This window comes from Nicrophorus vespilloides, unplaced genomic scaffold, assembly GCF_001412225.1.
Source record: "Nicrophorus vespilloides isolate i.1.1-1 unplaced genomic scaffold, Nicve_v1.0, whole genome shotgun sequence".
In the NCBI taxonomy this organism is placed as follows: domain Eukaryota; kingdom Metazoa; phylum Arthropoda; class Insecta; order Coleoptera; family Silphidae; genus Nicrophorus; species Nicrophorus vespilloides.
Window position 1 is genome coordinate 232 of NW_017098911.1, and position 15,836 is coordinate 16,067.

The following is a 15,836-nucleotide window of genomic DNA, read 5'->3' on the forward strand; positions in this document are numbered from 1 at the left end:
TAGGCGCTTTGGAAAGGTGAGATCTTCAGCTTTCATACGAGTGGTCTATGATTTATTTAGCTTTAGGGGTTGTCGAGAAATTCAACAATAACCGAAAACACTCAAAATAAAACGAGAAAACCGTCATTTTTCTGTTATGTATAAGACGTTAAGTATGTGTTTTTTTTTTCAATTTCTACTGCTCTTAGCAGGCGACTCGATGACAGGACGAAGATGTATGTAGCCTTGTTGGAAAGACAAAATATTCAGCTTTCATACGAGTGGTCGATGATGTAACTATCTTAAGGATTTGTCGAGAAAATCACGAAAAACTGTACAAACTGATTAAAAAAGGAGAAAAAAATATTCTTCAGGTTATAACAGGCGACTCGATGACAATTCAAGGATGTATGTAGGCGCTTTGGAAAGGTGAGATCTTCAGCTTTCATACGAGTGGTCTATGATTTATTTAGCTTTAGGGGTTGTCGAGAAATTCAAAAATAACCGAAAACACTCAAAATAAAACGAAAAAACCGTCATTTTTCTGTTATGTATAAGACGTTAAGTATGTGTTTTTTTTTTTCAATTTCTACTGCTCATAGCAGGCGACTCGATGACAGGACGAAGATGTATGTAGCCTTGTTGGAAAGACAAAATATTCAGCTTTCATACGACTGGTCGATGATGTAACTATCTTAAGGATTTGTCGAGAAAATCACGAAAAACTGTAAAAACTGAATAAAAAAGGAGAAAAAAATGTTCTTCAGGTTATAACAGGCGACTCGATATAACTACAAAGATGTATGTAGGCGCGTTGGAAAGGTGAGATCTTCAGCTTTCATACGAGTGGTAATGTAATTATCTTAAGGGATAATCGAGTAATTTACGAAAAACTGATCTCTAACCTAACCAAACCTAACCAAACCTCGAACCTAACCTAACGATATTTTCTATTTTTTTAAAAACTATGTAAATGTGATGATCGTAGAACTTTCAGCGCGTTTCGCCGTTTGATGACATAACACGTTCGTTCCTAGTCTTTTGTTTGTTGATTAGTTTGTTTCTATTCCTCTTCTCTCGTTTTTGATAGGAGTATTGGCTTTGATGGACTGGAACGTGCGCGGCGCGTCACGTCTCCGTTCAAATATCCTCGGTCCGTGGAGAGCGCGCGAATCGCACATCAGTCGTACGACAGACCGTCTTTCATGTGGACGTCGCGACGCTCGTCATTCTGCACTCGGTGTGAAGTTCAACAACATGTGCTGCAACTAAACAGACTTGATACGTTCACTTCGTAACTGGATTACAGCTGAAGACGCTCCAGCCAATAGAAATTGTTAGGTAAAGATGAACAAAAACAAATAAAGATAAATCTCGTGTTGTTAGGTAAAAACAAGAGCTTTGCGCAAATAACAAAAAAAAACAAATCCGCAAACATTGTAAACGCTATTATTCAAACGCGTATCGTAATCAATATTATTTTCTAGATAGCGTTGCGAATTTATTAAAAACTAAAGTTCGTGCGTTTTCCATGTCCTGAATCTGGAAAAGAGTTTTATTAGACATGCGTAAGCTTTTCTTTTTTTTGAGAATTACGAATTAGTTTTCTTGGAAATACGCCAGAGATTGCAACTTTTATTCACATACATTTCATCTTTCAACCACAAATACAATCTACCACTCATCGGTAAAACCGAATACAATTTAAACATTAAAGAAAATAACATAATTTCAACAAATAATAGTTGTAATCTATTATGTTCTTTTTATTTACTAATTATATCTAATTACTCTACACTTTATTTTTATCCGAAAATAAATTGTCAAAGGTGATGTGTCACAAATGACATATCCATCGTTATATTTAGAATAACCATAGCAACGTCCATAACATTTACTTTGCGTCTATTTTCGTCGAAGTTATCTACAGCATATCTAAATCTGCAATTTATATTCATTATCCGCAAGAACGGAAATTTGCAGATAAAAAAACGTGTATCTAAAAAGAGAACTTATCACTTCAGAGATTAACGTGTAAACTATAAATGTGAAGTAATCATAAGTTAAATAATGGAAACTTTAAGCCAATAAACATCATCTATTATTATCATCATCATCATCATCATATCAAAGATGAAAATAGAAATGTTAAGATTTGATTAACAATAAATTAATTGTCATTTATTTGACCATATAAATTAACATCTACAACAGTTTTGTTTCAACGCAATTTCCTAAGTTCAAAGGTCAAATAAATGGGTTTAATTATATGGGATCACGCAACGAATTCAGTTCATATTCATATGAATCAATGTTAATTTTACGTCATTTCAACAGGTAAATTCACAATATTTACGTGTATAAAAAAATCAATTTTTGATTTGACATTTATCTGTGATTTGATTCGAAAACAAAATGCTAAGAACGACAAGTCAAAAATGACACTCATCAAGCGTTATTTATAGAATAACCATGGCAACTTACATAATAACCAATGCCTTGACATTGCCAGTTTTTGTGTACGCCTACTTAATTCTAACAATTGAAATATTTCAAAAGGTTATTATTCAAATTGCAACACTGTAACTACATTGGAAAAGCTTTAAATTTATTGACCTTTAATTCTTTCGCCGAGTAACATTAACAAATAAACGAAGAAAAAAGATATGAACAAATATTATATTGGATGTATTGGTTCGGTTTAGAGGTCGAAAAAATGCGTTTAATCGCAAATAATCAAATGAAATTAAAACAAACCTGAACATTTAGTAGTAGTAGCCAAAAATTTATATACATAATTTTATTTCCCGTCGAAGTTTATCATTCCGAAGTAAACGCGGATAAACTTTGATCCGTTTTATACGCTTATTCGTTACTCTATTTTCTTTCTTCTGTTTTTTTTTTGTTAACATATATTTATTTGGTGCGGGAATGTTAAATATATGTATAAATTTAAATAAACATTACGTGTTTTCGAGCGATCAATGTTCAATCGAACATACATTGTGGATTTACAAAATAAAATAAACAGTTTCGCTCAAAAAGAAAAAAATATATGTTGTTGTAATAATCGTGACCTACAGATACTAAAAATATATATATATTTTTTAAATGTAAATGAGTATAATCTTTATCGGTTACTTCATAGTCTATCTAGACACGTGCGTTTTGATCATCGAAACACAACATTTATTTATTTGTTGTTCTTTTGTTTCTAATTACTTTACTGGACAAAGAAAGCGATTCAGACTCGATTCGGACCAGTTTTCTAAAGCTGTTCATTCCTAGTGTATTATCGTTATTAAAATAAGAAATTGAAGAGCGAAAACAAACACTTGCTTTTAATTGATTACGTTTCGTTTTCATTAAAATTCTTCACGTCCAATTACTTTCAAAGTCCGCTTTCTCACCTTGTCTCTTCTTTCGTTTAACTAAGATTTCCATCCAGTAAATATGCACTTACTCTAAATCTTGGACCTTCAATTTTACTTTATTTCTCTTTTTACTGTATTTACTTTGATTAAAATGTAAATGTAAGAACTTAACTTCAACAGAAATATAAATGGCGGCTAAATTAAAGAGTAACGCTTCCAAAAAAAAAAACAGAATATTTCACATTCTTTAACCAACAGTTTTTTTTTACTAATTTTTAGTTTAATTATATTCCATCAAATGTAAATTCGCTTCGATTAAACTTAATTTTTGTGTCGTGAATTTTTTACGAAAATTGCAGTCATGAAAATTACATATTTGATTAACGTTTCTCTCTCTCTCTCTCTCGTTATTGTTATGGCAATTTCTAATCGCAGTTGGCCGCGTTCCAACGGCTGTATTTTTTTTCCAAGTGAAATAAGAATAATAACGCCAAATCGGGGTCAAAGCGTTGCGTGTCGAGCAGCATTATTGCGTTCCCTTCCGTCCGACGAAAAGTAACTGGATGGATTAGCGCCTGTTTTTTTTCTCTCATTTAAGCAACGTGACACGCTAATAATGAATGGCAGTGAGAAGAGAGCGAGATAAGAATATATTTATAAGTATAGTTGCGGAATCGGCGTCCCAATTTATTACTTCTTCGGCGTTCACTGTGCACCGAAGGAACAAGAGTTACCTAATAGGAAAGGTTACTAACCTGCCTAACCTGATCTCGAACTCCGCGTGTGCTGCTTGGAACTTTCTCAAGAAAATGCGTATCAATTTCTATGTTTTTTTTTTCTCAAAATTATACAGATTCGATAGAGAGCAGATGGCTTTCATTATACGTTAAGTAACAATAAAGTCTCGCAACCATAATATTATTGTGGTATACTTTTTTTTATGCAGAACGTGCGCAAAGTTTACAGAATGTTTGTTTTTCTGTTCACGAGAAACGTCAGATTATTAGTTTTTTTACACAAACACATAATTAACGTGGGCTGCGGCTAACAATTGAAATTCGTAAAACGTCAAATTTAATTTGAAACATTTGAGTAAATTAAAGCTATTGCTCTGTCACTATTATTATGAATGTCTACTTGATATAACGTCTATAAATAAAGCCAACGTTCGTTACCCTCCAGTTTATTATATATATATTTTTTTTTGTTATCAGCGTGATTTGATAGTGAGAATCGTGCAACATTTCATAAAGTGTGAATTTGTGATTAAACAACGACTATCGCATTTTACACGCAAACAATTGTCATCCTTAATTAAGTGTATTTCCTCATCTGAAGTTGTAATCTCTTTTCTAATAACTGTTTCGAAGCAACGTTGATAATAATAATTAGAAACGTGCATCAAATGTTATCTCCGCACGTCATTTGTTAATATTAAGCGAATCAGCTTCAATAAATCATCGAATTCTTGAGATAATAATTCCGATTAACACATTAGAATTTTGCAATTGCTCGAAATCCATGATAATCAGACATATATTACAAGATACGAATTATTTATCTATATGCTTTTTTTTAATTTGTATTTTCTGTGAGATCTAGTAATAATTCTACTAAATTTATAATTAATAATATGTTGTTTAATAACAAATTAATATTTGTTAAACTGTTAAAATTAACATTTCAATATTTTTGAGGAAAAAAATGCTATAAATCAAATTTTTCTGTATACATTTTGAGATGTTCCCAAAATCAATCGAGCATTTCATTTATCAGTAGACAATTGCCTATACTAATTATTTGTAGGGTACTCGAATATATCAAGTAATCTCTGAGAGATTTTTGTTTTAATATTCGTTTATTGCATTCGATCGCAGCGTGACATGTCAAAACTTTTGTTTCAGATGATTGAGAATGGAGGAGGACGAGCCGATGTACGAAGCCGAAGATTTCATGTGCGACCAAGTGATAATCAGCACCGAAGTTGACGTCGACTTCAAGACTTACAGATCCACCATCACAATACCAGCAACGTGAGTCAACTACGCGTTATTTAATGATATAATTTTCCATAATTCAATGACTTACAACAATCGATTTGTCACATTTTGACGTGAGTAAATAGCACATGCGATTTGAAAACAAACAAAACAAAAATTGACGAATCTACTTGTCAGATTTTGACGTAACTAATATCCTAATTTAAAACAAAGTTGAATATTTGTTGTTTCCATCGCTAAGCAATTTAGTATCACTTTGTCCGTCCTTGGCACGTTCAAATCACGTTCGTCTATGTGCAATAATGAGCGTGCAAGTAAATAAATAAATGAAGGATTGAGGCGTAGCAACAAGACATATTCGGTCGCGTTCCAAGTAAAGTTTCTAGTAAAATTATTTACCTTGGAATTTGCGTGTTTATTCCGAAAGTGTTTTCGTGCAAACGCGGAATGCGTTCGCTCCAAATGCCATTTGACAATTAACCGCAACGATTGGAACGCATTAATTAATATGCAATATTGGAGTATGCATTCGTGCATACAGCAATTACATAACACAAGAAGTTTAAATAGATCGGACGAGGAACTGCGTACAAATTAAGTTACATTGTAACGTTTTACTATTGACTTCTGTAATTGTTACATTTGCAATTCAGATTGTTAATTTATACTTTATTCCGGAATTGTCAATAATCGATTGAAACTGGTTAATTAACATATTGACTTAAAAAAAAACTTGTTCTGCTTATCTGTATGATAAAAATGTAAAAATTTAAGCAAAATAGTTGTGTTGGGAATGAAAGATTAGTGAGTTTTAGCTATATAGCGCATGAAAGGCCATTGCAAATATCGTACGCATCAGGTGTATGTTATATGTATATATTCAGCCAAGGTAAGCGTGAAAATAGCAAGCGAAAGGAAGACCTCGTTAAGTACTATATCTCGGAGAGGCGTGCGAAAACAAGTGAGAGTACGTGTAAACAAACATAACAAGAGCATCGGCTCTTTGTTGTTATTTCTGGATTCGAGTAAGTACGATACGTGTTTCGCGAAACGAGATCATCATTAGTGCACACTTGGTGCGAATATCAAAAATAACTGCCGCTGCTGCGACAGTCAATATACCGAATAATTGAAGCAATTGATACTATCGAACAGGCCGTGGAAGTTTTTCCGTAACCCCCGGTGACCGAAACATCTGCCGTCGTTCGTTTAATATTCGATTGATTTTTCAATTGGTAATCGATTATCTTGGGGCTTGGGCGTCATCATCATGGAAACATTGTTAATAGATGAAAAAGAGGGAGAGAAAAGTATTGGTTTGATGGTAGTAAATTGATGGTAATTGCGGCCACAATTCCGACTAGAACGATTTTCGCATTGCATACCTCCTCTATCCGTTTAGCTAAAGAGAAAAGTATTCGGAGTTTTGTCAGCAGGTTGAAGACCCGTAGGATGTTCGTCGTTTGATGATGCAGCTTTCAGTTTTCGAAATGAAACTGAGCGGTAATTTTAGATTTTGGCAAAGAGTTTGTACCGAATCACATTGCGTGTTTATTTTATAAATGACGTTTCTTCCATCGATCGATCTCTAATTCCTAATTTACAACGACAACAACATTAGATTTCAAACGTTAGTTAGAAGTTTATTTTTAACTACTTTCGATCGTCAATTTGGACGCGCGTTTGACGTAATTCGCAAGCTTACATTTAATCGCACACCACTCGAATATCATGATGGGTTACTTTATATGGATTAACACGAATTACGTATTGTCCTTCCCAAAAAAAAAGTTTACTTTTAACCAAATTTGCTCTTTAACTTTACATTCATTATTCAACGCGCATGAATTAATTTACAACCTTATATAATTTGATGTTGAATCGTAGTAGTCTAATGTCATGGGTTGTTTCTATGACAACCGTATTTCGATTCGCAAACATCTGCCCTTCCCATAGTTTGTTTGATGCGAAGTAAATCGAATAAGGAAGTACTGTGGAACCTCACTTAACGAGCGACGTTCCGCATAACGAGTGACGAGGAGAAGAGTATTGTGTTCCGGTGCATTCATACGACAAACACGAACAGTAAGAATCAGTTATTTGCTCTTGCGTTATGTAATTGTGATTACTAAATGATAGCAATTAAGCAACGGTGTTGTGTATTTCAAATATCAAAACTTCACTCAAGGTTGCTGGTAATTAGTTTCATTTGATACAGACAATTCAATGAAAAAGTAATTAATATTCATAAACCGAAAAATTTGCATTTTCAAATTTATATTTTTTCAAATTTGAAGTGAATGAAATAATGTAATTTTGAAATTAAAATCGTTAATTTGCGAATGTACTTTAATCGTGCTGCAGAGAAGCGCAAATAAAAAAAATACACGGATTCGCAGCAGCGATTGATGCGACCTTGATTCGATTCATTTATTCCCATATAAGTACACTTGGCATTGTGTCAAGTGAATAAGTGTCGGCTGCGGCGGGATTAAAATGTGGGCTGACAATAATAAACAAAAAAAAAAGAAAGAAATAAGTACATATTCGTTCGAAGTGTTCGCCTTATCGTCTACTCAACAACTATCCACAACAACAGCAATATTACTACTCCCCCATTGTATTTAAATTACGTAAAGAAAGTTGTGCGTTGTGTTTTTCATTTCGTTTTCATTTTTGTGGTTTTCTTCTATTGCAACAATAGCTTCACTGTAACCGACAGTTAGATTTTAACATTCACTTTTGACTTTGTCAGTGTCATCAAATATTAATGTCATTATTGTGATTCGTTCATATTTGTATTAAGTAAAATTTGTAATCTGCAGTTTCATAATGTTTTTTTTTAAGATTTCATAATAGCACATTCTAACGATAAGGAAATTACAATCGAAAATACATAGTAAGTACAATAGATTCATAAGCAAAACAAAACAATCCTTGATCTTTAGCTGCCTTTTATATTCCAAGGCTTTAAATACAAAAAAAAAATGTGAACGTGTTGCATACAAAAAAAATAAATCTTAAGTGAGTCACACAAAAATTACGTTTAACACGTGAATTACATAACATTTAAAAAATGCGCCAAATTATTGTTCAATTTCACATTTTCATGTAGGCAACATGTGATATTATATGGTTGTTGAGTTGCCTACATATTTCATGTGAATTTAATTTGTTTATTATTATGCAGCAATTTTAATAAATCGTGATTTCTCTTTAAGTAATAAAATTATTTTCATAATCTTCATTAATATGTTTAAAATTTAAATTTTAAATGTTTGAAGCAGACAACATGCAATACTTGCATGTTGCGAAATTTGCCTACAGTATAACTTGATTTATTACAAATTGCATACGTTAATTCGTTAATTGAAACATATCTTCATTGATATTCATATTTCATTTATATTTTATATCATATTACAAACATCTTATAGAAGATTCTTGTTATTGTTAATAGACTGAAATACAATTAGTGATAGAATATAGCGATAGAGAATCATTTTCCAATTAGATTATATACATTTAATAATTATTTACATTCTCAGAATCGATTACAATACTTTTATATATTAATTATTAATGTAATTACGATCAAGTTACGTTTGTTGAATAATTTATATGTGTTTACAACATGCTTAAATTCTTAAACAATATCGTTATTTAATCTTTTTGCTATTTATAACTAAATTGTTGTCAGTGATTAATGTTTGTTATTCTACTCGCATGTTGTTATCTAGAGTGTGTGTGTGTGTGTGTGTATGTATGTGGTTTTTGACGTTTTTTTCTCTTTTTTTTTGGTAAATAAGTAATTTTTATAAAATCTCAAATATCTTGGTAAATAAAGTTTCATGCGCATTTCAGATATTGATTCGTTATAGAATACAAATTTATACTCGTTTCATGCACATTTCAGGTGCAGTTATTGAATGAAAGGTGATTTTTGTGTTTAACTTTAATTTATTTGTTTATATACATGGATTTTATTCCTAATATAAGAAGAAAGCGGTTATTGATAAAAACATAAAGAATGTTTTTGGGAACGTGATCAGTTGTAGTTGGTGGTGGTGCGCACGTAGGAAACGCCGGAAGGCATGCAGACTTTGTCGACTCCGCCTGGGAAAAGTTTCTCGATGTCTTCGTCCTTAACGCTCGGCACGACCATCACTTTCTCTCCGGGCTGAGGAAGAGAGTTTCATTGAAAGAAAGAAAGAAAAAAAGATGATTTTGGTGAAATGAAACTTACGACCCAGTTGGCTGGAGTGGCGATATGAGGCATCCTGTCCACCAGCTGCAGCGAATCGATGACACGAAGAATCTCGCTGTAAAACAGAAACAGAAAAAGATTATTATTATTATTATGTTATAAGCGTATAGAGTTTCAAACAACAAGTTTGTAAAATGAGATGTTTGTTAACTTACTCGACGTTGCGACCGGTCGAAGCTGGATAATGCATGGAGAGACGCAACTTGTGCTTGGGGTCGATGATGTAGAGAGCCCTCACGGTCATGGCGTGATCTTCGCTGTCCCTGTTCGTCTCGTCGATCATGTCCAACCTCACGGCGAGTTCTCTGGTCTCGTCGGAGATGATGGGGTAAGGGAATTCCCCGGGAATGTCCAAGCAGTAAGACTTGATGTCGTTCACCCAATCGACGTGGCTCTGCAGCTTGTCGCAAGAATGCGCCAGGAGCTTAACATTCCTCTTGGCGAACATCGGCTGGTGCACTGCAATACGACCCAACTCTGTCGTGCAGACTGGGGTGAAATCAGCAGGATGCGAGAACAGCACGACCCATCTACGTACAGTTTACAATTACTTGGTGTTTCACTAAGAAGAGTTCAGTGGTTATTGCACTTACGAATCGCCTTGGAAGTCGTAGAATTGGATGGGGCCCTTCGTGGAGTTGGCCTTGAAGTTGGGGATGGTATCGCCTAAACGCATCGACGGCATTCTGAAAGATGATTCTAGTTTGCTGCTTGTTGCTAATGCTCGAAAGGCTAAACACTGAACGGCGCTCTCGCACTCATTCCGCCCGCTATTTATAATAATCCTGCAGCTGAAATCGGCGAAGGTGGTGGTGGTATCAATCGCACACGCATACAGACACACGTCCATCCATCCATCCATCCGATATTCGCATCGCCTTCATGCATAAAATCTTCAAGGATTCTGTCGGACGGACATCAATATTTATCGAAGCGCAGCAACATTTCTGTTCACGTACAAGAGAATTTGAATATTCACTCTCATACACTTTTCGAAACATTCAATTAAACACACATTTAAGGACAACTTCAAATTCATCACATATTCACTTCTACAATTATATAAATATTGTTAAATCCTCATCGTTTCTTCAGATTTTCAAATGCAAGGAGGAGGAGAAGTCTCTCACCATGAACTCATTCTAAACTTGGCTTCAATTCATTAGCATTTAGGTCTGCTCCGAAACAAAATCATGTTTATCGCACAGCTTTATTACATATCAAAAGAAACGAGAACTCATTTTCTTTTAATTGACTGTCACAGTTATATATTATAAACAATTTTTAATACTTTTTATGTAAAATTTGATATATTTTACTGTTACTTGATTTTGGAGTAAATTCGAAAGTATATTATTAGATACACAATTATTTTGGATAGATACGATCGTTAAGTATGTTGATTAACAGTAATTGCTTCGAAAACAAACATCTTCTCGTCCTATGCCCCACATTTTTTTTTATCATTAAGTTAAACTACTTTCACATAATAAGTAGGCAATGCAAGAAGTTTCTCGTAACAAGATCAAGCGGTCTTCGAACTCTAAACAAAACAAGAAAAAGAAACAAATAAGAAACAAACGAACGACAATAACAACAAACGCTCCTAGATTCAAAACCTTAATGTAATACAAATGTGAATAGGTTTTCTAATCGGCGATAGATAACCCATCTATAAACAAGATATCGATTAGTTTATTTTTTGTACTTTCTCTAATTTCTTCACTTCAATAGCAGAGTATAATGGAACAAATAATAGTTCACTCGGACTTTGCACGATCGTGAATACAATCAGCAAATCAGCGAAACGCCCTTTTCCAATGCAGCGAATTGGATAAATTCCATGACAATTGTTACGTTAATTGGTTTCTGAAACGCGACGCAACAGGATGTATCTAATCTGCAAATACACGCACTAAACACTCGTCTGTTATACACGATGATGATGATGATGATACGTTGCTAACGCTTGTTTTCGCGCATACTTTCCGTTGATTGCATTGTTGATTGCATATGTCAAAAAGCGTTAAATGATTATCCCATTAATTATTATGTCAGTTGATATCAACAACAAAAGTTATCTCTTTCTGACAGAAGCACTCTCCGATCGAAATCCCTACAAAACAAATATTGTTGCGCAATATTGCCGTCGATTTCGCCTTCTGTTTACTTTTCTGTTCTAGATTTTGAGTATATGTTCGCTTATCTTTAATGTTCTTCTCGCCTCTTATGTAACGCGCTGCGGCGCAGTATTATCTTCTACGAGAATATTCCACTGCGATTACGCGTTTTTGTCGTTAAGCGCAAAGCGATTGTTTATTTGTAAACAAAGCAATTTTTCATCCAGAAATGACAGATCTGCTGCGGAATAAATCTTCATCGAAGTAGTAACAACAACAACAACAAGAACGTAAGCAAGCGTGTTTAGCAATTGAAATATTAATTCATTTAAGATATATTTAAAATTTGCAGTTTCTATTATTGAAAGAAAATTGTAGTATTGATACTTTCTCTATTATCAATGTCACATTTTAGTAAATTACTCAAATTCTGCTAAAGTAACAGATATAATATCATGGGGGGACTATCAATGTTGATACAATTTGTTGTCCAAGTTGAAAAACTATCTTTATTAATCTCTATAAATTTTCGACTTGCAGGAAGATACGATTGGCCGTTGCCCTTCTGACGGACTCATTGCTACCGACCGTCGTGGGCGCCTACTACGCGTACTTGAGAAACCAAAAGTCAGTGTTGGAGAATGTGCGCAGACAAATCCTACCGGCTGTATGGGCCGTCGTCGCCAACTACCTATCAAGATCCCTTTCGTCCGTGCAGAGAGGTATCATCTACCCCTTGACCTTCGTACCAATCAAGTCGAGCGGCTTGGAAATCGAATGCGAGACCGACGAAGAACCGCCCGAAAAGTGCGTGAATTGCATCGTCTTGAGCGAACCCGATGGAGACATCCAAGCGGACGTCATCTTCATCCACGGTCTTCACGGGTCTCTTGGTAACACCTGGAAACAAGGTCTGTGGCGACATCCGAAACATAAGCTCAGCCAGAACAAGGCGATGGGACATAGCCAATCAACTGGTGAGAGTAGTTGCCCACATCAAATACTCGTCGCTAATATTAATAATATATATATTTGTATTTGCAGGTGATCTACCGGAAGCTACAACATCCACTCACAAATCGCTGAAGAGGAGCGTGTCCGGAAATCCCTTAGTTCCACCAAATAAGATTGCGAAGAGAACGATCGATGATTGCATCGATAACGATTTTGTCGTACTCAAGAACGAAGATGTTCCTGTTAAGCAGGAGTACACGCCGTGCTGGCCGCAGGAGTGGTTACCGAAGGACTGCCCCGGAATAAGGGTGATCGCTTTGAACTACACCACCGATACGCACCTTTGGAGGCCAGTTTGGATCAAGAAACGCAAGCGGTAATTAATTATCCAACAGAACTAATCATAAATTGTTTCTTTATCAATCGATTTGTTTTATTGCAGCACTAACATGACGGAGAGAAGCAAAGAGATGATCGAGCATCTGCTCAATCTAGGCGTAGGTCAAAACCCCATCGTCTGGGTGGGCCACTCCAAGGGCGGACTCTTCGTGAAGCAACTCATCGCCGATTCTTGGGATATGAAAGGTCAATCCGGGATCGGAGATTTGTACCAGCAGACGAAGGGCATCCTCTTTTACAGCGTGCCGCACAGAGGCTCCATCCTTGCCGACTTCAATTTACCGTTCCTCAGAAAAAGCATCGAATTAACGGAGATTCAAAGAAGTAGGTCTATCATTCGAAGATTTCCGAGATCGAGATTACAAAATTCTTTTTTGCAGATTGTCCCTTCGTTTTGGGGCTGCACGAAAGGTTCTTGAAAGTGTGCAAAGATGAAACTTTCAATCCTGAAATTTTCAGTTTTATAGAGACTTCGTTCACTTTGATGACATTCATCTACCTGAAGATCGTCGCCTACGAATCCGCAGGTAATGATAAATTCTTCAATTCTCTCGAACTATTGAATTATTGTATATGTTTGTTTGATTTCAGATCCAGGAATTGGATCGATCCGCGGAGTTCCATTGGACCACAGGGAGATCTGCAAACCTGCTGGACGCGATTGCTTCTTGTACGGACAACTAGTGAAATTGATTAACAGTGTGTTGTCGGATGAGATGGACTACGATAAATATAGCGCTATGCTTACTACGTTAGCTGATCTTAGATAGGTTTAAGAAAATAGTGATCTAGTTTCAAGTGAACATAAATTTGCGAATCACGGGTATAGCACTGATTCAACTGTTGAATAGAGTGTGCTTGAGAGAAAGCGATATATATATATATATAGTGTATATGTGTAGAATAGAACCATGAAAAAGCCGTAAGGCTTACGAATTACTTCGTATATTTTTTTTATATGTATACAGAATGTAGATGATGTGATGCGGTGTGCCATAGTCCGAGTCCGAGTACCTACCAGTACCTTCTTACAAGAGTAATAGTCTTCGAATGTGATCACATTTTCTTCTCAGAAAATAAAATAATAATGAAAAGAAACAGATTTGAATGTACAGTTTCTACTTAATAAGTTCTACAAGAATTGTGATATTAATCGTTAGGTTTTATTTCTTTTACATTGAGTATACTCGTTGAATATCTTTGTTTAGTTATTTCACATTTTAAATAAATATTTTATAAATATACACAAATTCCACTCAATGGGGTGGAATTCTATCCAGAATGTTTCCTTATCTTCTAAAAAATATTCAATCATTCATAGTTCAATAATTAATTGCTTCTAGTTTTACTAAAAGCTACATATGGAAAGGTAACAAAATAAGGCATATTTTGGTTAATGGTAAATCTTAATTAAGGCTTTAATTAAGAAGTAGTAATTGGAACTAATGTGTAATATTAATGTGTGATATATGCTACCCAATTTGCACATGTTATCCACGCCACCTCTGCTTTTCAACGCAAAGCCTATAGTTTTCGGCGCTGTTCCGTGTTATGGTTTATGTGTATTCTTGGTTGCATAGTATAACCAAACATAATGTTATTATTTGTTTTACTGCTGATTCCAGCCATATGAGAGAGTCAATTAAGGAAATGCAAATGCTCTATACTTGTTTATATAAGAAAACCAGAAAAATATTTATATTAGTAGGAAGTATGGCATAAGCATATTTCATATCTGAGCATTTTAAAATGTATATAAGAGTAATAGCAGAAGATTGAAACTTCGAGCACTTCGGACGTGAGTACGATTTTTGCAATCAAACTTCAGATAATTTTAATTGTACATAATTTCCGAGGATGGTTCATTGCGCTGTAATTGGTTGCCAATCGGGGTGGGCCAAAAACGTGAGGCTGAGGTCATTTCCACCAACGCATTCGCCCGTCTTCAAGCAATGGGTGGAAGCAAGCAAAAACAAGAATCTCTTCTGCATCCATCCAGACACAGTGAGGATTCAGTACAGGGTCTGTAACTTGCATTTCCCTGAGCACTATCGAATAAGATCCAAATTCCAACCACCGGACATCCCATTACTGACAGAGAATTTACCAGTGGATGATGAGGATCTGGTTAAAGTAAAAACATACATGGTGCAGCAGGAAGTCGATGAAGATGATGATGAAGGACCTCTGAAGGATGAGAATGTTGTGGTGATACCTGAGCCTCTGCCAGACAGAGAACTGATTGAGAGGCTGAGACTGAAGAACAGTGAAATCAGGAGGCTGAAGATGAAGAACAGGTTCACAAGAAACATGATGCTGCATTACAGAAATAAATGCAGGAAATTTCAATATTTCCATTTGCTTGATGAAAGGGTGAAGGAGTTTATTGAGTGCCAACTGATCAATGTCAAGAAGGTGATGGGTGCAAGGAGGTACACAGTTGCAAACAAGGATTTGGCTGTGAACATTTACAAGCGCAGCCAGAGCTGCTTCCAGTATTTGGCCGACGTTTTCTCCATGCCCAGTGCATCTTCAATCAGCAAGATTGTGGAATGCAGTGAAAATAATAGAACTGAAGACGTTGGACAGAATATCTGTATTTCTTAAAGCTTTATAATTGTTATTAAATGTTTAAAATATATTTATCCTGTGTTTGTATTTACATATTTAATAAAAAAAAAAATATATTGAACAATTTCTGTTATTTCGATTCCCCTTTGTTGTATTTACATTATTACCATAG

General features: G+C 35.0%; 3 protein-coding genes across 4 annotated transcripts; 2 read left to right on the forward strand and 1 right to left on the reverse strand.

The window, feature by feature from the left end:
- The first annotated feature begins 1,129 nt into the window (after nucleotides 1-1,129).
- Nucleotides 1,130-14,337, forward strand: LOC108563574. The gene is made up of 7 exons (XM_017922290.1): nucleotides 1,130-1,320; nucleotides 5,258-5,386; nucleotides 12,281-12,717; nucleotides 12,785-13,070; nucleotides 13,137-13,417; nucleotides 13,474-13,620; nucleotides 13,685-14,337. Exons 2-7 carry the CDS (start codon nucleotides 5,268-5,270, stop codon nucleotides 13,861-13,863), a joined length of 1,449 nt encoding a protein of 482 aa, XP_017777779.1. The 5' UTR covers nucleotides 1,130-1,320; nucleotides 5,258-5,267; the 3' UTR covers nucleotides 13,864-14,337.
- LOC108563578 (peroxiredoxin-6-like) lies at nucleotides 9,294-10,391 on the reverse strand. The gene is made up of 4 exons (XM_017922293.1): nucleotides 10,214-10,391; nucleotides 9,776-10,150; nucleotides 9,600-9,675; nucleotides 9,294-9,533 (listed from the first exon to the last, which is right to left on the reverse strand). The coding sequence occupies exons 1-4, from the start codon at nucleotides 10,303-10,305 to the stop codon at nucleotides 9,402-9,404; spliced, it is 675 nt and encodes a 224-aa protein (XP_017777782.1). The 5' UTR covers nucleotides 10,306-10,391; the 3' UTR covers nucleotides 9,294-9,401.
- A 61-nt stretch (nucleotides 14,338-14,398) lies between the features above and the next one.
- LOC108563582 lies at nucleotides 14,399-15,700 on the forward strand. Of its 2 annotated transcripts, none has more exons than XM_017922300.1 (2): nucleotides 14,399-14,895; nucleotides 14,950-15,700. In XM_017922300.1, exon 2 carries the CDS (start codon nucleotides 14,951-14,953, stop codon nucleotides 15,698-15,700), a length of 750 nt encoding a protein of 249 aa, XP_017777789.1. In that variant the 5' UTR covers nucleotides 14,399-14,895; nucleotide 14,950. The 2 variants fall into 2 exon arrangements, with proteins under 2 accessions (XP_017777789.1, XP_017777790.1); XM_017922301.1 differs by having other exon boundaries at nucleotides 14,399-14,891.
- Nucleotides 15,701-15,836: the final 136 nt, after the last annotated feature.